At 46.5% G+C, this 23,367-nt stretch overlaps 3 protein-coding genes and 1 non-coding gene across 4 annotated transcripts; 1 reads left to right on the top strand and 3 right to left on the bottom strand.

Annotated features, from left to right (window-relative positions):
- Positions 1-1,122: 1,122 nt before the first annotated feature.
- LOC142880703 (fibrinogen-like protein 1) lies at positions 1,123-5,654 on the bottom strand. Its single transcript, XM_076014698.1, has 7 exons — positions 5,490-5,654; positions 4,561-4,729; positions 4,020-4,179; positions 3,831-3,928; positions 3,642-3,730; positions 2,411-2,610; positions 1,123-1,393 (listed from the first exon to the last, which is right to left on the bottom strand). The coding sequence occupies exons 1-7, from the start codon at positions 5,637-5,639 to the stop codon at positions 1,150-1,152; spliced, it is 1,110 nt and encodes a 369-aa protein (XP_075870813.1). The 5' UTR covers positions 5,640-5,654; the 3' UTR covers positions 1,123-1,149.
- Positions 5,655-6,071: 417 nt separating this feature from the next.
- Positions 6,072-6,163, bottom strand: trnar-ucu (transfer RNA arginine (anticodon UCU)). Its single transcript is given in 2 exon segments — positions 6,072-6,107; positions 6,127-6,163. It is a non-coding gene; the product is annotated as a tRNA-Arg (tRNA).
- A 341-nt stretch (positions 6,164-6,504) lies between these two features.
- LOC142880781 (uncharacterized) lies at positions 6,505-9,553 on the top strand. The gene is made up of 5 exons (XM_076014720.1): positions 6,505-6,692; positions 7,110-7,404; positions 7,966-8,280; positions 8,790-9,104; positions 9,352-9,553. The coding sequence occupies exons 2-5, from the start codon at positions 7,290-7,292 to the stop codon at positions 9,375-9,377; spliced, it is 771 nt and encodes a 256-aa protein (XP_075870835.1). The 5' UTR covers positions 6,505-6,692; positions 7,110-7,289; the 3' UTR covers positions 9,378-9,553.
- Positions 9,554-9,737: 184 nt separating this feature from the next.
- Positions 9,738-22,236, bottom strand: patl1 (PAT1 homolog 1, processing body mRNA decay factor). The gene is made up of 20 exons (XM_076014420.1): positions 22,107-22,236; positions 20,568-20,673; positions 19,750-19,983; positions 18,607-18,870; positions 17,935-18,041; positions 17,733-17,813; positions 16,650-16,853; positions 15,782-15,883; positions 15,455-15,541; positions 14,975-15,195; positions 14,192-14,330; positions 13,311-13,428; positions 13,133-13,230; positions 12,637-12,696; positions 12,413-12,558; positions 12,146-12,305; positions 11,384-11,509; positions 11,017-11,108; positions 10,171-10,320; positions 9,738-10,086 (listed from the first exon to the last, which is right to left on the bottom strand). The coding sequence occupies exons 1-20, from the start codon at positions 22,119-22,121 to the stop codon at positions 10,065-10,067; spliced, it is 2,532 nt and encodes an 843-aa protein (XP_075870535.1). The 5' UTR covers positions 22,122-22,236; the 3' UTR covers positions 9,738-10,064.
- Positions 22,237-23,367: the final 1,131 nt, after the last annotated feature.

Raw genomic sequence — 23,367 nt, 5'->3', positions numbered from 1 at the left:
TCGGTCGGTCGGTCGGTCGGGCCCGTCTGCGGGCCAAGTGGGGGGGGGGAGACGAGTGTGAAGCTTTGAACTGATGGATGTGTGTGTGTGTGTCCCTGTGCGCGACTCCCTCGCAACCTTAATGTCACTACGTGGAATGTAAAGACCCCTCCGGCTCAGAGAGACGCTGCGACACCTCTCAACCAAATATGCAGTAATGTTTCTTGGGGATGATGGTGTTGGCCTGACGCCGTTTGTCCCACCCTCCTCATCTTGCCTTGTCTCACCCACACCCCTCTTCCCCCTGCCCCCACCCCCCCACCAGTCACATATCCTCTTAAGACACCTTGTGCCCAAATAAAGAAGAGTTAAAGCTGCCTGCTGAGACGCCGTCTTTCTCACATGAAAAACCCGCAAACCTTTCATACTTTGTCCCCTGCGAACCTCGGCCACTGTTCAAGGCTTTGGCCTCACTAGACTCACTCCTGCATTGAACTCGTCCTGAGGTAAGCTGGCGGAAGGCTCTAAGAAACTTAGTGCAGGAAGACCAGTCAGGGTGCACTGAAGACATTATGGGATGGCTTTCACACTCGTTGCCTTCAACGTCTAACTGAACGTGATCGTAGAGAATGAACGTCTAGTGTGCAATATGCAGCCGTCGTGACGCAAGTTGATGCTTTGAAAACTGCTTCAAAAAAATACAAACAAATGTTTGTGTTATAATCACACTCAGTTGTGTGTGGAACCCTGAAAGAGGATACAAAGCATCATGGTTTAGACTTCACACTGTTTGAATTCTCTCAATGGCTTTTAATGAGACATCTGAAATGGTTTCCATTCACAACACTAACATGCTCCCACACTGGTTCAGCACACCCTGGCTGATTTCCCTGCACTCGTCATGACGGCAGAGCACTCCGGGTCGTGATTACATCAGACCGGTTGTAACGGAGTGCAATGCAGAAGCGAGTCGGCGAGGCCAAACCTTTGGACCAGCAGTCAGTCCACCTCAACGTCTCACGAGCCTCAAGTTCCACCTGGTTCTGGACACATAATAAATCACTGAGACATGCGGACAGCGTCGGCACACTTTTATTGGAAACGCTGATGAACTCCACTTGCTGCTCTCTCTACAGTAAAAAGGCAGCGGCGCCTCGTGGTCCAGACCGCTCAACCACGAGAAGGTCCTCCGCCCGCCGGCGCCGCCTTTCGGCCCTCCAGCCCCTGGGGTGGGTTTGCCAGAACCGGCGGCCGCTGCTGCTGGTGCTGCTCGAGGTCAGCGGCTCGCACCATCATCACCACCGACTTGATGGAGTACTGCCAGCCGTGCCAGGTGTACCACACCACGCCGTCATCACTCATGGCCTGGTACGGCCCGTTGTGGTAGTGGCCGTTGAGGTTGCCGGCGTTGCACCTGGAGGAAGCAGCAAGAGCAAACATCTGGATTATTGGTTTATTAGTTTGGCTCAATCATTTTATTGAACGTGTGTTTGAAACGATCAAATAGAATCAAGGCAGATCAAAGATATCAACATGATTAACGAAAAGAACAAGAAATGCAAACAAATAATAAGAATGGAAATCACTTTGTAAATAAACCCCTTGTTCAAAAGGGAAACGGGAAGACGTTGTGTAAAATTATTCTAGTCCTGCTGCTTTTTTTTCTATCTGCTTTTAATATTTACGGCAGAAAATAAAATAGCACATTAACCTTGCACGCAAAAACGTTACGGGATTTTAAGTCCAGAGGAGCATTAGTCCAAATCAACAAAAACCAAAAACCATCGAAAACAAAAACCAGACTGGTGTTGTAGTCCAGACCAGACCAAGACTTTGTACATCAAAGAAAAATAACAACAAAACAGAAAAAAAATGAGCAGCAACGTCTCTCTTTTCTGTTAATAATTTTCTTGAACATTTTGCTGCTTTGAACTATTTTCAAAAAAAACAACTTTGCTTCATAAAATTAAAAAATAAACTAACCAGGAATAAGGGGGCAGGGTGCCACCCTGGGTGTCTCCAACAGAGCGTAAAACAGCCGCAGCAGCTGGATTCTTTTCCGTTATTATCGTGTTATTACAGTGTTGGCTGAGTCTCCACTGGTCTGGATCAGAAACCCCCCCACCCCCCAGTCCGTCCAGTCCGAGACCGAGACCAGACCCAGTTAAAATGCCTCAGTTGAGACCCTTAAGAAGTGGTCTGGAGACCAAGACCAGCGTCCAGTACTGCATCACTAAAACTGCCACAGCACCGCTCCATATCATCATCATTATTTCCAATGTACACAGTCTCTTTAATTTCTATATGTTATTGCAGGTTTTAATCCCCTCACTACGACTCTTCCACAGGGTGACTCCGCTGAGTGTGAGTGGGTTTCAGTGGTGATTATTGGCTCCCACACGTCACATCATGTGACTGGGCAGACCTGTACCTGCTGAACCACCAGCCGGACTTGCTGTGTTGAATGCAGTTGGCCTCGCCGTCGTCGGGCTGGTCGTAAGTGCTGAACTTGATTCCTTCCCGCAGGTCTGGGCCCACCCACACCTGACCTTCCTGCGGGGGGCCGGCCGAGGCGTCCATGGCGTTCCCGGCGTTCCCGGTATATTCTCCCAAATGCAGCTGGTACTGGTCCTTTGAGGGGGCGATAGTGAAACCGTCAGGAATATACACAAGCGCATTGCATTCGCTCGATTAGAAAAAATAAAAAAAAAAAAATGCAGGCACCTTATCTCGTAATTATGAGATCGGGATCTCGTAATTGCGAGAAAAGATCTCGTAATTATGGGATAAAATCCAGAAAAACGTCAAAATCCTTTCCAATCAGTGGCCAGAGGTGGCGCTGTCGCAGTTAAATCTGCTGTCACCACCTTCTCGGTTTGAGACACTGTGAAATACTTGCATCATGATATTAGTACGGCAACACTGTGCAGCCATCTGACAATGTGCTGGATGTGGCGCTCTCTCTCTCTCTCTCTCTCTCTCTCTCTCTCTCTCTCTCTCTCTCTCTCTCTGCAGGAGCAGTTGAACCAACACAGGATGCTTCATGGATACAAATCCATGCATTTCAAATGCATCCAGATTTTTCTCGTCATTTCGAGATCCTCATTTTTTTTTTTTTTTATCCAGTGATTGGAATGCACTTCCCTCGAAATAAACGTCAAGGCCACTGGAAAAAGCAGCATTCAGCTTCGATGTGCAGGAATCCCAAGAAGACAAAGTCAAAATGGGCCAGAATGGAAGTTAGAAGGAGCACCGAGTGCTGCAGTTTTTATTACTAAACGGGGAGATGTGCAGGAATTACGAGTATTGGACCCCAGGTGGCGGACCCGCGACCACCGCGCTTGCTTTTCTGCAAAAACAAAACCCTGCGCAGCCTAAACAGCAGACTTCTTGCTGTGATTCAAGCGAGTGAGGCGACAGACGCAACACCGCAGGAGCAGCAGCGTCACCGTCGGCTGCAGCTGCTCGGATGCCCGCTGGTCGCCCTTCACTGTGTGGACGCAATCAATCCTGGAAGCAGGTTAGTTCACACGGAAGATAACAAAATAAATGCCCAATCGTTGCTGGGATAAACTCAAAAGTCATGCAGGGAAGGAACTCCTCACACACGCACACACACACACACACACACACACGCACACACGCACGCACACGCGCGCGACCTTTTCGTCGTCCACTTTGAAGTTCTTGTACTCTGCGAAGCGCTGGTTCCCCTCAGAGTCCTCCATGTTGATCCGCAGGTCGTAGTTCCCTGCCACGCAGACACTCGCACATGTCACATCCCATAATAGTCGGCTCGTGCGCAATCATCAGGGCGGGGGGGGCGGGACGGGACGGGACGGGACGCTCACCTTGCGAGGTGAGATAATGCAGAGGGTCGTTGCCCAGCCAGAATTCTCCTCCGGGCGAGAAGAGGTCCCCGAACCCGTGCTTGTACTCCACCCAGGCTCTGGACGCAGGCAGGGTTCCACGCCCGTCACTCCGCCATTGCGCGGCCACTTTGCCTTTTGAGTTGCCAGGTTTTGAGGCGGCGGACTCACCTGTCGAAGCTCTCCTTGCCGTCCCTCCTCCTCTGGAAGACGGTCCACCCGGCGCCGCTGTTCATGTTGCAGTAGACGGTGAGGGCGGTCGGGGAGCCGTCGGGCCGGATCACGTACAGCCCGTCGGCCACGTTGCCGCCGGCGAACACCTCCGAGCAGTCTGACGGCGACGCGCGTGGAGAGCAGAGAGCAGAGAGCAGGCGGCCGGTCAAACTCAGGGGTGTCAAACTCAAACATTCTTTTGTCTTTTTTTTTTTTTTTTTTGCCCCACGCTGATCAGCAGCGGCTGTGCGTGAGGAAGGTCAAACTAGAGGTTCAAGGTCAAACTAGAGGTTCAAGGTCAAACTGGAGGACTGGAGGTTCAAGGTCAAACTGGAGGTGAAAAGAACCAAAGTGGGAAGATATTTGCGAGGATCTTCTTGTCAACATTTGCAAGACGGTCCTTTGAGATGAAAGGGTTTAAAGGCCTACTTTAGCCCGTTGTTTATTAGCCTCCTGCTAAAAAAAAAAAAAAAAAAAAAAATACCGAGGAGAGGCCTACCTCTGTATTGGTTGTCAGTACCCAGATGTAAGTTGGGGAGGTTCTCCAGCTGCTGAGACTGGGTCCTGTGAAGTTCCTGGATGTACAGGTTCTGGCTGCTGATGGTGCTCTTCAGGTCCTGGATTTCTCTCTCCAGCTCGGCCACCTTCTTCTCACACGGCACCGGGGCCTGGACAGAGGAAAACATTCCGATTCCAATGCTCTGCCATCATTATGAGTGCATGAAAATCAGGCAACATGTGCTGAAAACAAGTATGGGAACCTTTTAGTGTTTAATGAAAATGCAAAAATATTTTCAATGTCTGATTGGGAGAGAATTTCAAGTGATGGAAATATTCTGCGTAAAGGATTTTTTTGCTGTTTTATATTTCAGGCTGTTTTAAAGCGTCTAAAACATAAACCACGATGCTCATTGACTCTTGCATGTTTTAATCACACACAACTGTGTGTGATTAAAACAAACTTTTGTTTTGGAGGTGTTTCCATTTTTTTTTTTTAAAGCAATTTTAAAACCTCGACTTGTATTAATGATGGTTTCCTGATATTCATTCTCTAAAATCACAATTCAATTGGACATTCAGGGCAACAAGTGTCAAAGCCATCCCATAATGAGTTGAGCACACCCTGACTGACTTTCCTGCACTGTAGATTATTTCATGAAGCTGGTTGTCATGCGAAAATTTGACCCCAAACTTTTGAAACAGCTATTTAAATCTGCTAGAGGCTTTGACACAAACGTTGCACCAAAATCTGTCGTCATCACTCCCTTGTGTTGATTACGGTGCAGTGCACATATTATGTCTCCACATAGATATTACAGTAGTAGCTACATTTTTGCATTCCATGTTTTGTTTTTCTTTCTGCTGAAAGTCAACAGATCAGTTTCATGCGAGAGTTTGATGGCGACTGCGTGAGGGACTGAGTCTTACCGCCAGTGCCAGCGCCAGCTGCAGAAGGGCGACTGACGTCCTCAGCGCTCTCATGATCAAAGATGTAACTTGCTGACCGCTCGGCTCTGCTCGGCTCCGCTCGGCTCTGCTCGGCTCTGCTCTGTTGGTCTGACCGCTGTGTCTTCCCATCTCGGCGCGGCTTTTATTTTGTAGAATGACATCACATCATCTGCTCCGTTTTGTGATTCGCCAGAGACTGCTTGAGGCATTGGGACTGAGGCGCCCTCTTGTGGTGGTGGCTGGTTGTCATATCGGCTGTCCGACATGGACCGGCAACGGATCTGCGTCTTGTCACGAGACGCTGCTGTGAACGTGCATACTAACGTCATGACTTTAAATAAATAAATAAATGAATAAAATAAAATTAACTATTATGGACAGATATAATTGTCCTAGTTAATCGACACAGACGTTCACGCTTAGTAAGAGTGGTATGATGACTAAGAGGCCGTTCGCTATTTCCAGCATCCAATCACTGCTGTCGGGGTCTCGGGAAGCGTTTGTGTCCTTTCGGCACTTCCAGGAGATTTCTGTTGCGACCGTTAAGGCACCCACAAAAAGCGACTCCGGTGGGACTCGAACCCACAACCTTTGAGTTACTCCTCAAGCACTTGACTAGAAGTCCAATGCGCTATCCATTGCGCTACGGAGCCACCTGTTGCCCGGGGAGGCGCATTGCAGTCATAAAGCTAATGCTAAAACACACACACACACACACACACACACACACACACGATCCTGGGCGGAAGACGAAGAGAGATTCTTTTTCCTGCTGTACCTTCAAAATAAAACTGTTGAACTTAAATAAATTGTTGTATAACCACTTAGCAACCAATAAGCGATATTATTAAAAGAAGAAAAAAAAAAACAGAAATAGAAAATATATACAGGCAAGGCTGGAGATATTCACCGTGCTGTGGCAATGAGCTTTGGACTGCTCAGTGTGAACGTAAAACAAACAAACAAAGCTCAAAAGAGTCCATAGTGCAGTCTAACTGCATTTGCAGAGCAACCCTTGAAGAGTGTAGTCCATTTCAACTGATGTGCCATCTACATTTGAAGCAAAATTCAAAATGCCAGACTGTCAGCAAAGATATGCATTAGCAGTACTTGGGTTTGTTGTTCTCCTGTCGATACAAATATCCAGCTTTAATTCTGAACCACATCCAAGGACAATTCCTGGTGAGTGCTTGCCACTGGTTGTAGGACAGTTTGTTCAAAACCAGTCATTTTGCTTTCACACTCACTCTGTGAGTTAGAAATAAATAAACACAGAGGATGTCATACCGCTTAGACCTTTTTATTTTTCAAGTTTTTTTTTTTTTTTTTTTTAAGTTCATCATCATTTCGAGTTAACGGTAGGCACGTTTATATTGGTATATATAAATATATAACCACCTCTGTTTGCTAAGGGTGAATGCCCTGGCCTATCTTGACCCTTCTCTTCTGCCAGACTGTCCTCATGAGCATCCAGAGAAACCTCCAACTGGGTCCTTGTTGGTACCAGTTGGGCAGTATTGACAAGTATTCTCAAGAAGTGAACTGTCTTGTAAATTGCAACGGCCTGTGCGTCCTCTAACACTTCAAATTGCATGGCAGGCCGCAGCGACGTGAGGTTGGTGAACTGGGGCCGCCGCTGTGCCGGTAGACTGGAGGTGGAGCACGAAGGGGAGTGGAGACCTGTGAGCTCCAGGAGTTCGTGGAGTGTGAAGGAGGCGACGGTGCTGTGCAGACAGCTGGGCGGCCAGCCACACGCGCGCAGTCAACAACGCGGCAAAGATGTGGCTGGTGTGGCGCTTTTTTTCTGCTTGCGACGGCTCCGAGCAGGCGCTGACAGACTGCGGGATGTTGAGGAAATGGGTCTCCCTTTCTACCGTTGAAGTGGTCTGCACAGGTGAAACACTGCATGATGTGGAAACCAAACACATTTGAAATAAAAAGAACTTTTGCGTTTAACAGTTATTGGGTGCGTTTTCTAATAATAGCAATTTTAGAAGCGTGCTAGGGCAGCGCTCCCAACATTACATGTTGCCACCGGCCTGATTCTTTAAAAAAAACAAGAAAGACAGAGAAATGCTCAACACCAACAGACAGAGGTTGTGAGATGTGATGCTCTACACCAAATGAAACAACAAGAGCTTCACATACCAATTTCTTTTTTTTTTTATGACCTTATTATATTTTAATGTCCACTGAAAATAAAGGTAAGCTCTCTGTTGGCCAATGAAGACCTGAAAAGCCCAGTGTAGAATGACAGAGATGAGAAACAAGCGGACGAAAAGAGGGAAACACACACACACACACACAGGTCAGGGTTAGAGATGTTGCGCGTGTGAATGGTTGTGTAAGTGAGTCTGCTGGTGGTCATCTCGCGGCTTTGGCCACAAACTGTCCTTCGTGCGCTGCTACCGCTTTTCTGACCATTTTCCATCTTCTGCGGCTTGCGCGTCTGTAGACGTTCTGCCCCGGCCAAACATCACCGTGCTGCTCACCAATGGAGACAGCGATGGCCAGGAGGTAACGGTCCCCCGGGGCCACAGCTTCACCATCGTGTGCACGGTGGAGCCATGGTACCACGGAGGTCAATTCAGCGTCATTCGCGAGGGTCGGTCCGACCGCCGCACCCTGCCGGCAGTCGGTTCCGCCGCCTCCTTCGAATACACCCAAGCCACCGAGACCTCCCAGGGGACCTACAGCTGCCTTTACCACAACCTGGCCTTCCACCACAAGTTCACCACCGAGAGTCACACCCTCTCGCTCTCCATCACAGGTACCTTGGTGGAGCGGTCAGCAATCTCCGGAGATTTTCCACGTTCTATCTCAGTGTTTTTCAACCTTTTTTTTGAGCCGTGGCACATTTCTCATGCCTGGCCCAATGACGTGAAAATGGCACGTTACGATTGGATGGGAGGAGGAGAATTTTTTGATTTAAAATTTAGGAGAATTACAGCTGATGCGCTTCACACCCTTAAATGGAAACACCTGGAAATAGCTATTGGACTTTGTTGAAATTTTAGAAATATCGTTTTCATTTTGTGAAACGCAGCTGTCGTGAAACCTGGGCCTGTTTAGATGCACAAAGTTCAGATCCTGGGAGGAGTTGAGGGAGAAAAATAAGCTCACATTTGTTTTAAAGCACAGTCACTCCACAATGGAATGTTTTTTTTATTTTTTTTAGATTAATTAAGTGAAACTGGATAATTTCTCAGGGCGCACCTGACATTATCTCACGGTACACCAGTGTGTCACTATTCTATCTGACCCGTGTCTACTTTTTAGGGAGTGAAGAGGTCATGCTGGACAACGGAGTGGATCCCAGTGGCACTGCCTGCAATGGCAGAGTGAACATAAACCAAAACAACCAGACGAGACTGCTGGCTGCAGGTTCTCCAGCGTGGGACACGAGGCACTCCACTGTGATTTGCAGACAGCTGGGCTGCCACTCGGCTGACGTCACCAAGCACGTCCACCTTGGCCGAAACGAAACCATGTGGTTTTTCTTCTCCGACTGCGATGGTTCAGAGTCGAAGCTGCTCGACTGTGGACACGTACAATCACGGCCATCCTCTACCACTATTGAGGTGGCGTGCACAGGTGAGACACCGGAGAGCCCAGTGGTCCCACCAACATGATGAACGTTAATCTTAAGAATGGTATTCCTTGAAGGTCCATCTGCCTCAGGACAACCCTTGACCTCAGACTTATGCTCGCTGTGAAAATAACTCTGTTTCCTCGACTTATTGTGCCAGAGATTATTGCAGTTTACACCAGTGACTCACGAGCACGGTGACACTGCCTTCGTTTGCTTCAACTTACCAACATTATTTTTTTGTGTCTACAGGAAGCCGGAGAACAGCAGAGAACTGAGATCCAGCTGGATCCTTACAGCGATCGAGTGCAGACGCTGAGGCCCAGACCTGCACAGGGGCTTTACTGCTGCTTCCAAGCAGAATCATTCAAAGCTGTGATCCGGGTTTAAACATTTCTGATACTTCTCTGCTATTAGTAAGACCTGCATCTGCATGATTCTTATATTGGTAAAAGCTCAAGAATGCATTAATAAAGGTGTATACTCGTAGTACAACATATGGAATTTTGTTTTGTAAACATTCAATAAAGAAAAAAGATTTTACTCAATTTTTTTTGTTGTTGAATGTGCTTATTTACGTGTTTCTAGTCATGTGACCGGGGCCTGGCAAATGGGGAAAGGCATCACACAAGTCCACATTTTTATATAATAGAAATACTTTTTAATTTGAAGGTTCATCACAGGCATAATCGTAAACAAGATATTTAAAAATGCAGATTTTGCTTGTATCATTCGTACAGTCAGTCTCACACACATGCACACACGTGCACGCGCGCACGCACACACACACACACACACACACACACACACAAAAAACCCCCAAAACAAAACAAACAAAAAGAAAAGTGTAACTTGAGATTAAAATCATCCACCGTGGATTCGCTTGGAGCGTCACACATACAAAAAGAAAGGTCTGCATTGGGAGGGGACCAGGGTGGGGGTGGGGGGGTGGGGGCGTCTGTCTTCTACCTGGACAGAGGAGGGATCCTGAAAAAAACAACACGGCAAACACCGTCAGTGCCGCCGGCACAACACTGTGTCAACGCACCGCTGGCTGTGAACGCCACTCACTGTAGTTTCTTCTGCAGCAGCTCCAGCCTCTGCCGGTCCACGTAGCGGGACAGGAGGGAGAGCAGGTTGGTGGGGGTGAAGAGGGGAGGGGACAGGGATGACGCGGGAACGCCGAGCAGCTCCCTCGTGACGGAAAACACCAATTCCGTCCTGGGATGTGGGGGAAGGGGGGTGGGGGGGGTGGGGGGGTGGGGGAAGAGAAACAGATGCGTGAGGACAGCGTTTCTCAACCAGTGTGCCGCAGCACACTTAGTGTACCGCCGGATAGCAGCGTTTCCACGACCACTAGGATTGAGCAAAACCTAAATATGACAATAATAAACTGGTGATGGAAAAATGCTCCACTTGGAAAATCCTCTCAAATATGACTGAAAGGTTTTGAGGCTCTCATGAGGGGGGTGGGGGGTTCACACGCATCCATACAGAGGAATATCACAAAAGTGTCACGGAAACACTTTTTTTTTTGGCATCGACACGTCAGCGGACGTGACGTCCGGGGTCACGTGACCAGTTCACTGACCAGTGAGAATGGCGCGTTACGATTGGACGAGACGGAAAACGGAATTCTCGTCAAATCTCGTTGGGTGAGATTTTAGGAGAATTACGGCTTATGCGCTTCGCACCGGTCAATGGAAACGCCTGCAAATTGTAAGAGTACTTTGTCGACCTACCTCCCTGCTTGCTTTTACATCATCTTAAAAAACAGCCGCCTTTCATAAAAAAGCATATTTAGAGTCACTTCAACGTCATAAAATGTGCCGTGGCTCCAAAACGGCTGAGGAACGCTGCTTTAGGAAGCGACGAGCGAGGAGAGAGAGAGAGGTGGGAGGGGCTCCAACGACTCACCATCGGTTGTCATCCATGAGTTGGCAGTTGGGGTCGGAGCTCTGCATCCTCTCCCCTTCACTCAGGATCAGATACAGCAGTGTCACGCCAAACTGGACACAACACAGAGCAGGTGAACATCAGGGCGTCTGCACCGCGTTGTTAAGAATTTTGTATTTGCAGATGAACAAAAAAAAAAAGAAGCTTGGCAAACACTTCAGGACCTGAAAAGCATTTATTCCAGCATATTTAGCGAAATCCATGCATTATGACATTGAGTTCTTGTTATGGGAGGAAAAGCCGACTGTGATGGGTGCAGATATTTACAGAGTAATGTTAATACTGGGCCGATAATGATAATAATGTGTGTGTGTGTGTGTGTGTGCACCTTGTTTTGCAGCACTGTGGCCAGTTGACCTTCATTCCCCTGCAGCTCCTGCAGCAGGTCTGTGAGGGCAGAGCTGGACAGTGACTGGATCACTGCAGACACTGGCTCCACCAACCAGCACAGAACCTGAACACAGTGGCAGAGAGGCCACCGAGGGCCCGGTGAGTACTTTCTGCTCCTCCCATAGGAAAAACATGCTTGTTACTTTTGTTTGAAAAGTGTTTAAAAATACAAATTCTGTTGACAATAACTTGGTGCTGTCGAGTGAAGTGGAGCTGTTTGAACTCTGCTATTGTGTGGTTAAAAATAAAAGTGCATCACATTTTAGAGGGAGATTGTTTCAGAGCGCCTCGGCTGTGGGGTCACTCTGCTCAGTTCAGTGCAGAGAATTCTGTCACAACCTCAGTGTTTTTGCAATATTATCAACGTTATCATTAATGGCAAAAAAAAAAACAAAACATTTTCACTTTTTACTTGAGTACATTTCAGAACCTGTACTTTCATACTTTCACTGAAGTAAAGGAGGTGAATCAGTACTCGCACTGATACAAGTATCCATACTTCTAGTGACCTACAGAGTGCGATTGCTTTTGCCACCTCTGGTTTCCACATCTGGAAGGATAGATTGTATCTAGTCATTAGTGTGAGACTCGATCAGGAAGAACTAAACTCCTTCAGCGCTTCCGACATCCTACATGAGCGCCCCCCCCAGCAGGCGAGAGGCCTTCACTGCCTCCTGCCACAGGGCGGTGGGGTTGTCACCTGGTCCTGCTTGTCCTTCTTGGCCAGGGCCGGGAGGTTGCGGGCAATCGCCATGACAACGGCGGTGGCCTGTGGCGACGGGAGGAGGGGGAGGAGCCTGGCGACGAGCCGCTTGCCCTTCCGCACCGACATGATCATCACACACTGCTCATCGCTCACTCTGGACATGGAGAGAGCAGGGGGGGGGGGGGGGGATTAGCAAGATGAACTGGGGGTGACAATGACTTTTTTATTTTTTTCAATTTGAAGTGAGCCTGTCTGACGCACCTGTCCTCCCACTCCTTCTCCCGCAGAGAGTTGCACAGCTGCACTGTGTTGGCTTTGTGCTGCTCCAGCAGAGCCTCGCGGTCCTCCTCAGGGGTGTGGACAAAACGCTTCTCAAAGTCCTGGACCTCCAGCAGCAAACTGTACATCTGGAGGGATGGAGAGTTTGGTCAGCACAACAGTCTGGTCAGTGTCAAAGGTCAAAGGTCGGCCGACCACAGTCCTACCTTTTCCACAGTGTAAAGGATCTGCCGCCTCCTGTTCCACACCTGCTTGTCTCGCTTCTCCTGGAGTCAGACAGTCAGTCAGTCAGACAGACAGACAGACAGACAGACAGTCAGTCCATCAGTCAGACGGACAGACAGACAGTTAGACTGACAGACGGATGCAGATCAAAAGCTCTTCAAATCCTCCAGAGGTTTGATTCCCTTGCACACTCCTGCATTTATTTGGTGAACACACTTCTGCACACTGCACCTGCCACAGCAACAGGCCGTTAAACTGCCTCCTACCTGTGACGGGTGCAGTGGCAACGGATTTGAATCCAGTGCAGTTTAATCCCTGTTCCAGATCGACACCCAAAGGAAAGCATCACCGTTCACACAAAGCAAAGAGACATTTTCAATGTTACTCTCGGGGCCTCGTGTGTCTAGAACCTTGACTTTGCTACAAGTGGAGGTTCTGAAGTGTAGGAGAGCAGAGGAGGAAAGCGGCCTGACGGACCTCGTCGTCGGTGCGAGGCGTCACCACGGCGTCGATCATCTTGCGCGGGTTGTTGACGCTGGAGACGGTCAGCTTGCCCAGGGAGCCGGCGAACTGAACTGCGGACGGACACACAGTGAATCCCCACAGGGCCCCTGGAGCTCGGTGGACACGGTGGCGGCTCTCTTCAGTGACCTACCAGGTCTGTAGGAGTGCTCCACCTTGGCCACCTGCGGAGTGATCAGCTTGGTCGTGTGCTCCTTCTTGCTGCTGTCCTGCTCCCGCTCCTGCCGCTTCTCCATCTTCTCGTAGTAGTTCTACACGTGGAGACCGGAACAAAACAACAACACGCAGTAGTTGTTGATCAAAAGATTAGCAGAGCTTCTGAATGGCACTGAAAGAACGACGTTGCTGGGAAACCTGCACTCGCTGCGTTTCCATGACGACGATGACTTGCGTAAAACCGAAATATGGCAATGAAAACTGCTCATGGAATCGTCTGAAGTTGGAAAAACCTCTCAAGTATCACTGACAGGTTTTGACACTCTCACGAGGTGGTTTTTCCCCACACGTATCCATATCGAGGATGTGGATACGTGTGCATCGCTGAAGTGTCATGGAAACACTTTTTTTTTTTGGCATTTCACTCAGGGTCACTCTGGAGGGAGACACGCAGCAGGGTCCTTCTATGTAAGCACTCAGTCAGTCAAACCCATTAATGGGCAGATTGTACAGGATGGATGGAGACCATAAGCAGCCACTGTGTGTGATGCTGGATTTGCACCGATGCACTGCACTTCCATTGTGACCCTGTTGAGCGTTTTTGCATTCTAACTTATGTTGTGACGGTTGATGGATGCTGAGGATTTCTATTCATCACGTCATTGTCCGTGTGTGACTGTGAGTGGAATGTCCCGTTTGTGCAGCAGACTGTCCGGGTCCACTAATAGGGACCGTGAGACAGGTTAGTTTTACCCTACTGATGATGCAATAGTAATTCTGGTCCCACGGGAGACGAATAAACGCTTAGACTTCAAAATGTCAAAGTGACGGCAGGCAAAACGGATCCGGCGACTCCACCTGGTAGTAGTAATCATCCAGGTAGGGGTCGGTGCTCTGCAGCTGCATCATCTGGATTTTGGTGACCCACTCCTTCTCTTTCTGCGTCATCAGGTTGCTGTAGGGGTCCCGGCTGCGCCAGTCGGTCCTGCCACGGTCGCTGAACAGCAGGAGACGACAAAAAGACGTCAGTGGTTGACCTGGCCACGCCCCCTTCCACGCCTCCTTCCACACCTCCTTCAGCTCCTTTGGTCTCGTCAGGTGAAGTTCTACAATCCAGCATAACCGCAGGTACTAACGTGTGATGTGTGTGCGACTTGCATCACAGGCTGATGATTAATAACATATAACAAATAAGCGTGTTATTTAAAAAACATCTGCAAAGTATCTCTCCTCCACCTTTTCTGGTGAACTCCTGGGGTGTCGGCACGTCGCTGTAATGCTACCCAGGACTGCTGGGTGAGCTTCACAGAGTTTGCACCCAACATGTTTCGCCGTTTAATTTTCTATGAAATATTCCTCAACTTTAGAAACTTTGGGTCGGAGTTTTCGAGCCTTTTCAGAAAAGGAGCCGTTCTTCTTCTTCTTCTTCTGTTTTTTTGCAGGATGTCAACACCGAGCGACACTGCCACCCTCAGCGCTCAGTACTGTATGTAACGGCCGTAGTGTGATGTCCTCATTCAGCAATTAACAACAATAACACGACGCTTCGATTCATGTTGTGGACCTCATCGACCGCGTCGACTCATCATTGTGGCCCCTACAGTGCACAATGCAGAGAAAAGCCCCAGCGGGCCACCTTACCCTCCTCGGTTCTGCATGCGCTGGGTGAGCATGCGGCGGTGCTGAGGGTGCAGGTGAGTGGTGTTGTGTCTGATGGAAGGCGTGTGGTTGGCCAGGCCGTGGGGAGGGGGCGGGCCCATTCGGTGACCGTGTGGAGGCGGCGGCCCCCCAAAGAACGGCCTGAAACCACCGCCGCCCTGTAACAGAGGAGGACCTGGACCACCGCGAGGGAAACCAGCCACCTGAGACCAGAGACAAGACGAGAGATGGAGGCTTTCTGTCAGCTTGGCTCATCCATGTTTCGAGTTTGGATTTAGTTTTGTTTTTTGCAAATTACTGTGACAAAAGGAATTCATCCGAGGATATTTATATTACATACAGTATCATAAATACAATATTTATCCTGCTTCAAATCTGGCATCCAAGACTAAAGATGCACAACAACAACTAATGAGTCCTAAATTATTATAAAGAGTATAAGCGCGTGCGAGTGCTGTGAACCTGAGAATTGAGCAGCTGAGCCCGTTGGATCTGGGAGAGGACGGGACCGACTCCAGGAGGAAATGGCCCCCGACACAGTGGAGAGTTCTGAAAAAGGCACACAACTGAGGATGAACTCATTTCCACACTGAACATTTCATCATTCTCTTACTGGAGGCAAACATTTTTCTTTTCTTAATCAAGTTACTCTTAATTTCTGAATTGGAAGTTTTACAAGTTCAAACAGATTCGAAGGTTCCCAAATCAAACTCATTTCAGCAACAACATCATTTATATATTTATTTATATATCAGGAAAGATCTGAAACACGGGGGGGAAACCACTCACAGCAATATTCAGGAGGGTGTTTGGTGACAGACGCTCGGGGAAAGGAGGAGGGTATCTGTGCTGGACTGGGGCTCGCACATGAACTGCCATGGGGTGGTGGATCTACAGACGCACACACACACACACACACACACACACACACACACACACACACACACACACACACACACACACACACACACACACACACACACACACACACACACACACACACACACACACACACAGTTAAAAGACTAAATACAAAACAAGTTGGGTTGCATGTGCATAGCGATATTTTATCGATACGTCGATGGCTAAGCAGAATAAAGCTTTGTATCGATAGCTCGCCAGTCGGCACACGCATGTATTTGTTCCCCTAACAATGTTCTATTTGTTCTATTCCATTTTTTTTTTAAGGTTATACTTATTTATATTTATTTCTGTTTCTGTTTGTGATATTTTAGTATCTTATTTTTCCTATTGATTGACAAGTAAGCTTATTCATGATTTATCTTTTTCATTTTATAGCACTTTATACTTATTTGTGATTTATATTTAAATTTTATGCCACTAAATGTTTATTTTTTTTTAAAACTGTTTTCCATTTTTTGTAATAAATATATTAACGGCCACGTGTGTCTTGTGTTATTTATTGAAAAAATTACAAACCAAAAAGTGTATTGATATCGATATCGCAATATCGACCCAAAAATTGCCGTTTATAAAGTATCAAATTTGAAAAACATGTTACTGCCCATCACTGCTGAACACACAGTGAGGAAGTTTGCATCAACGACTTGAACAATCGCTCCCACCCGCAGGCGACTAGAAAACTTCCTCCTGTATCGCAGTCGACGCGTGGATAACAAAAGCGATTTCTGGTCACCTGATGATTCAGGGCGTGGCTCATTGGCTGTTTGGGAGGGGTTCCAATAGGCACTGCCCTCACGGGAGGGGAGCCAATCACTGGAGAGGATGAGCGTGGCGGCGGGACTCTCTCCGACAAATCCTGTCCTTCCCCGTCACTCCTGGACTGAGGAGGCCGCTTGGGAAGCCCCACCTCCTTGATGATGGACATGAGGGGGCTGTCCTGGGGAACGGACACAGCAGGACAGACGTGCATCAGCACTTCACACATTTTGACTCGGTTCTTCCTGGTCTTCCACCCCCCTTATCTACATTACCTGTTGCACCCTTTGTCACTCTACATCCAATTAAAAATGCTGAAAACCTCCAACTCCATCGGTCGCGCATCATTTCAGTCTGCAGACTCAAAACCCCTCAGACTGGACCAGTTCATTCCCATCCCTGCCTTCAGAGCACATTCTCACTGACTCCCAGCATGTTGACTGCCTGTCTGTGTTGCTGCTGCTGTCATTTTATGACTTTGCTTGTTGTTGTGTTTTTATGAGTTGAGAAATTGTTTTTTTTTTTCTTCTTTGCTGTGTTTTACTCCCTATCCAACCGGCATTCGCTCAAGTTGCCCTTGTCACTTGTCAGGCCGTCATTGTAAATAAAAATCTGTTCTTAATTGACCTGCCTGGTTAAATAAAGTTCATGATGATGATGATGATGATGATGATGATGATGAAAGATTTTGTCCTTTTTCTGGTTGAATAATATCACTTTTAGAAATGAAATACCTTTGGTGCCACAGAGCACCAACTGCCACTGAGGTGATTAGGAACTTGGAACAAACATCCACACTGAACACATCTCTTCAGCAAACACCCAGTTTCCTTCTTTTTTAACATGAGTTTTAGAGAGGAAATTTCAAACTATTTCCAAAAAGTGGAACAACTGGGTGTAGTCTTGTCTTGGCTATGGCCAAGGTCTGCTCCATATGTAAAGTGTCCAAGGATGACTTTCTTACAATAGCGCCCTAAAATCAAAATCATGTCAATAGCACAATTCATGCAGGTCACACACTTCAAGTGCTTGAATCAGCTCTACACACTGGGTCCCTCACCTCCATGTGTGTTGCCAAACCAGGGGTGACGCTGACGGGACCGAAACCCATACTGTTCTCCCAGATGCTGTGAGAGTTCATCTAAAAGAGAGAGAGATTGACATAGGGATCAAACATAAAAATATCTCTGCAGTGACTGACTAAAAAGCACGAGCTGTACAATATTGTGATAAAAAGCTCCGCAATAAATAGAACATCCAACCTGGCCCATAGGAGCAGTCCCTCTGCGCAGCAGGTGCTGTTGTTGCTGCTGCTGCTGCTGCTGCTGGTAGCTGAGCATGGAGGAGGGAGGAGGCCCAGAAGACAGAGCTGGAGCCAAGCAGAGCAGAAGAAAATGGACTTCAGACAGTCAGGAACAACAACACAAGTGCATCAATTATATGAATTCAAAGTGACTGATGATAATAATAATAAAAATAATAATAATAATAATAATAACAATAACAATAACAATACATTTTATTTATACTGCACTTTTAATCAAACAAATGATCTCAAAGTGCTCACAGAGCATAAAAATTTGAAAAAAAAAAATTCAAAAAGTGCTTAAACTCGGATAAAATAGGGAACATGAATGGTTGCAATACATTTAAAAGATGAAGTTTAGCTAATGAGAGTAAGCAACATCAAAGCGAAAAGATTTAAAAGTGATAAGTGTGTGTGTGTGCAGAGGTGAAAAGTCACTCTCTTTACTCTAGTTAACTACAGAAGATGCAGTGAGGTAATTAAACTTCATAGTTGATCTTCTGAACGGCTCTGTGTGTGTATTATCATCAGCGCGCAGGTTTTCCCACATAACGGAAAACAAAACAGTGTTAATTAGTGAACACGCTGCATTTCTTGCCCCGAGGGGATTCGTAGAGTTGGTTCTGACCGGAGGTGGAAGGTCCAGCAGGCAGCTGGTGCTGGTGGTGATGGGGGGGCTGGTGCAGTTGACTTGGATGAGGGATGGAGGAGGTTTGCGGCGGCACCCTGGCTCGGTCCAGCCCCTGCAGGGCCGACAGAGTCGGTCCTGCAGAAGTGGGGGGCGGAGCGGGTCGCTCGGCCGCCCCCACCCCAGCGATGGCCGGGTCGGCCTCCAGGATGAGTCTGGCCAGGGACTCAGCCAAGTCCCCCTCCCTCCCTTGGTCTTCAGCATCTGAAAGAAGATTTGCCATTGGCTTCAGTTAAAGTTCTCGGAGTCCTGTCAATGCGCCCTCTGATACTCACTTTTAATGGTCAGACACTTCTGAAGCTTACAGAGTGTAACATTTTTCATAATGCCCGTTTAATGTATAATTTAGTATTTAGACTCAATGACAGACTCAACCATCTCATCCCGATTTCTTTTCCCACCCTTGAACGCAACACAAGGGGAAAACAACTTTTAAAGGGAAGGAAAAGGAAAGTGAGATGTGTTAGTTTAAATGTGAAACCATGGTCCAAAAACCTGGACTGAGATTGACAGCAGTATGAAGGAGTCGACGTCTCTGTCTGTCTTTGAAAGAGGTTTAAGCAAGAATTGTTGTTGAATTAGGTCTGATGTTATTAAATCATGTCTTATTCTCAAACTACTGATAACAGTTAAAGATTTAAAATGACGAACTTCTCTGTTCAGTGTATGCATGCATCCATGTGTGTATTTTCATGCACCGGGATCTGATGCGTTCGTGTATGTGTGAGTGTCTTTGTATCTGGGGAATCTGAGGAAGTTTTAGGTTGGGTTGGGTGGAACTGAGGAATTGATTTGCGATCTATGGTTGTTGTGTGGTGTCTGGGCCCCTGTTCATAATACATATATAATACATCATACATTCTGTAGAGCTTCTGGGGAGTCCCACTGTTACAAATGTACACTGATCGAATGCTATTTGTGTTTGTATTTAAATTGATTTATAAAATAAAATAAACTTAAGCGACTAATTCATCAGCTGGTCAAAGACTCACGTGTGACCCTGGACCTGAGTGATCAAAAACGTTGCCACGGTTGGAACACAGAGCAGGTAAAGCAGTGGAGATTTTAAAAAGCACCTCGTACCTGATGGAGGCAGCCCCAAGGACGATGAGGAGAACTTGAGAGGCGGGATGGTGGACTGAGGTGGGAGGTGGACGGAGGACGGAGGGACCTGCCTGGCGGAGGAGTTCCCCGCTCCCCCCAGGTCTGATTCTGCTCCCATGGCTGCTCCTCCCAGAGGCAGGCCCCCTCCTCCTAACCCATCCCCCCTCCCATCCAGCTCCGCCAGTCGTTTGTGCTCCTCCTGCCAGTCATCATCTGGGGGGGGGGGGGGGGGAGTCAAACAGAACTTGATGTTCAGACAACAATGTTGTTAAAAAGCAGAAACTGTGATTTTAGCTTGAATACTCCTAAAAAGTCCCCCCCCCCCAAAAAAAAAACCAAACAAACAAAACAAAACAATAATCCAACTGTTACATAAGATATAAATATCTTGTTTTTCTTTCCTTGCTCTATAAATTTTTCGTTTCTTTATTATTATTAATACAATTTTTTACTTCTCTTTGCACTACGTTGTTGCTGTAATTATGCAAATTCATTCATTTTTTTTCTAAAAGTAAGCCGCTAGAATAAATCATTCAAGTTAACTATACTCCACGACTATGACTACCATATATCAATGTGGTGAAACGATATTTTACATATTGTAATGTTATATGAATATTATTTGAACTGCTAATTGGACACGAGGGTGTTCAGACAGAATACTTTTTACTTCAATAATTCATTTTACCGCGTGGCGTTCTGCTGAGTTTTGATCTGAACATTTTGATCGTGTTCAGTCAATATGGCTGAACAGCACAACAAAGTCAGGGTTACTCACTAATTCACAGTTTCCTTACCAATTGCCCCAGCTCCAAAGGTGTCATCATTGAACTGATCAATTGCATCCTCCTCTTCAATCAGCCCATCATCTTCCTCCTCCAAGGTGCAGTCTTCATCCAGGGACTGCAGAGGGGGGAAAAAAACAACCGCAGCAAAGGAGAGGTGACAAGGTGAAGGAGTCAACAGGAGAAAAGGAATCTTACAACTAAAGTACCTACTAAAGATGAAGACAAAGTCATGTTGCATACAGGCCCAGTACCTGTCTAGTTTAATGATGAGATTAACACTAAATTTAGGCCTTAGATTAAACACAATTTGTGCAGAATATTGACAGTTGGTTTCTCCTGTTCAGCGACAGCATGAGTAAAAATGATATTTAACATAAAGAGAGACAGGGAGTGCGACTACAGATGGGCAAATGAAATCCAAGTTCCAGGTCCAGGTTGGGATAACTGCAGTAGTATGGAGAAAATACTCCATATGTTGCATCAAAGTGACTGAGGTCAAATTACGGGGAGCCTCGTGTTGGTGCAGGCAGTGCTGCGTTTCATCACGACAAATCGATAACGGTCTTGAAGATGCATATAATAATAATAATACTAATAATTAAAAAAAAAAAAAAAAAAAAAAAAAACACGAGTCGAACAAAACTGAATAGACAATACGTCCATTCTATTTTAAGACAAATGTCAGATTCGTTATGGATAATTCCATATACGATGCCATCAATTCGGTTTGGGATCGCAAAAATAGCATTGTGTCTATGAAAATCATTGTTTGGAAGTTGATGGAAAAAAAAAAGTAGCCCTGCTTTGCTAACTTTGTTAATGTACAACTGCCTTTTAATATCTACAAAAATATCTTCTCGTAATACATCTACAAAACTCAAAGTCCTCTTTCACAGAGGGGATGAAAACGTGTTCGTACTGAAAGAACCGATTCGAGACCATGCGCTGCAGAGGTCAAAGTATGATGTACATATAAATACAGATATCACTCCGAACCCCTGGCCTACACAATACGACTTTATCGAACCAATTCCAATTCAAGCTGGACATATAATAACCGCAACGCGGGTATTGTAGCGCCCTGTGACGCCAGATAGCTCAAGGAAGCGGTTAGTTAGCCTCAATGCTAACGCTGACGTTACATCACACAGGACCCACGTCGATGAAAAACCGCTGCACCGACAACAGCCAGGCGCCACTCAGTCAAGAGAAGCAGTCAATTGCAACGACCGAACGCTGGCCTTTCACACCCCCGATGAATTTGCGAAACAATAAAGCACAGGGCCGCAAGAGGAGGAGGAGGAGGAGAGGGAGAAGAAGCCATGTTCGCTCCGGCTAATGTCAGCAGGCAGCGGGCTGCCGCCGCTGCTACAGGCCGCCAAGCCAACACTCAATGTGGCTGTCGCATAAACAATACACCGCGTTCGGCGAACCAAACAAGGCCACACCTTTGGGGAAAAAAATATCACAGTGGACTTATTGGTCCTCTTTGTGTGTTATTTTGTGAGGAAAGAGCACACAGAGGTTTCCTGTGGAGACAATACTCACCTGAAATCGAAACATCTATCTTTAGTGTGTCGGGAAAAGACGAGAGGTGCATCGGGAGCGAGCGAGGCGCGCGCAAATGACGCAGTCGAGACGTCCACTTGAGGCGTGCGTAACGGACGACGTGAACGAGCACGCACTGCGGCGCGTACCTCTGTCCCTCCGCATAATAATAATAATAATAATAATAATAATAATAATAATAATAATAATAATAATAATAACGTTTAAAATAATTCACAAGTTTTATTCTTTTAATGATCATATTGTTAAAAGATTCAAAAGAGACATTGATGTGAAATGCACTTTCTTTTCTGAGAATGCTCAGAAACAGTCACTCATTTGTTTTGGCACTGCTTTTGGATCGATATTTGTAACTTTATTGCTAGAAAGACTGAAAAACGATTAAAGCTGTTTTGGAGGGATGTGCTTTTTGGCCTCTCTGACTTTAACAGAAATAAGAAAAAGCCCAATGGAACATTAATAATTAATTGATTTTATTGCTTTTCACTGTCAAGCAGTATATGTGATGTTGTGATTCTCTTGTTTCATGCATTTTGCAAACTTATTTATTTATTTATTGTTTTTTATGGTGGGGAATCTTTGTTACTTTGGATGTATGTCTGCATTTGTCAATAAAAATATTTTTTGATAAAAAAGAAAAGAAAAAAAGAAGTGTGTTTTAACAGCGGTTTTCAAAGTGTGAAGCACGTCTCCCTCTAGGGGGCGCCAGAGAACTTCAGTGGGGGAGACACGGCGTGAGAAAAATAAACACGAAAAAAGCAGAAAAACCACAGTATAAAAATACCATCTGTATAAACAAACAAACAAACAAACAAAAAAAAAATAAACTTTGCAGTTCAAAGATGCAAAACAGCAGTGCATCATTAGTCACTGCAGGGGTGATGGTGCTCACTGCTCTTGGGAAATAGCTGCTCCTCAATGTCTTAGTTTTGAAGGCCCTGGACCTGGTCCTGGGCCACAAAGCCATCTGGTGGAGAAGAAGCCTCATCATTAGCCACCACCTTGTCTCTGGATAAACTGAAGGCGCTGTGTCTTCATGATCCCACATGGTTCTGGTCATAAAGACTCCTGCAGCATTGTCACTTATTAAACCTTTTAGGTACCATTGACAAATGTGATCTGTTTATGTGACACCTGTTGAAATATTGCATGTGTATCTGATCTAGAAATGAGGATCCCTTCTCTGCAGTTTTCTCTGAAGTTTTGTCATTTTCCCTCCATAGGATCATTACTCCCCCCC

This window comes from Nelusetta ayraudi, unplaced genomic scaffold, assembly GCF_046127955.1.
Source record: "Nelusetta ayraudi isolate G7.1 ecotype Tasmania unplaced genomic scaffold, CSIRO-AGI_Nayr_v1 ptg000006l, whole genome shotgun sequence".
Taxonomy (NCBI): domain Eukaryota; kingdom Metazoa; phylum Chordata; class Actinopteri; order Tetraodontiformes; family Monacanthidae; genus Nelusetta; species Nelusetta ayraudi.
The sequence above is the reverse complement of the archived record's forward strand: the minus strand, read 5'-3'. Positions and strand labels throughout refer to the sequence as shown.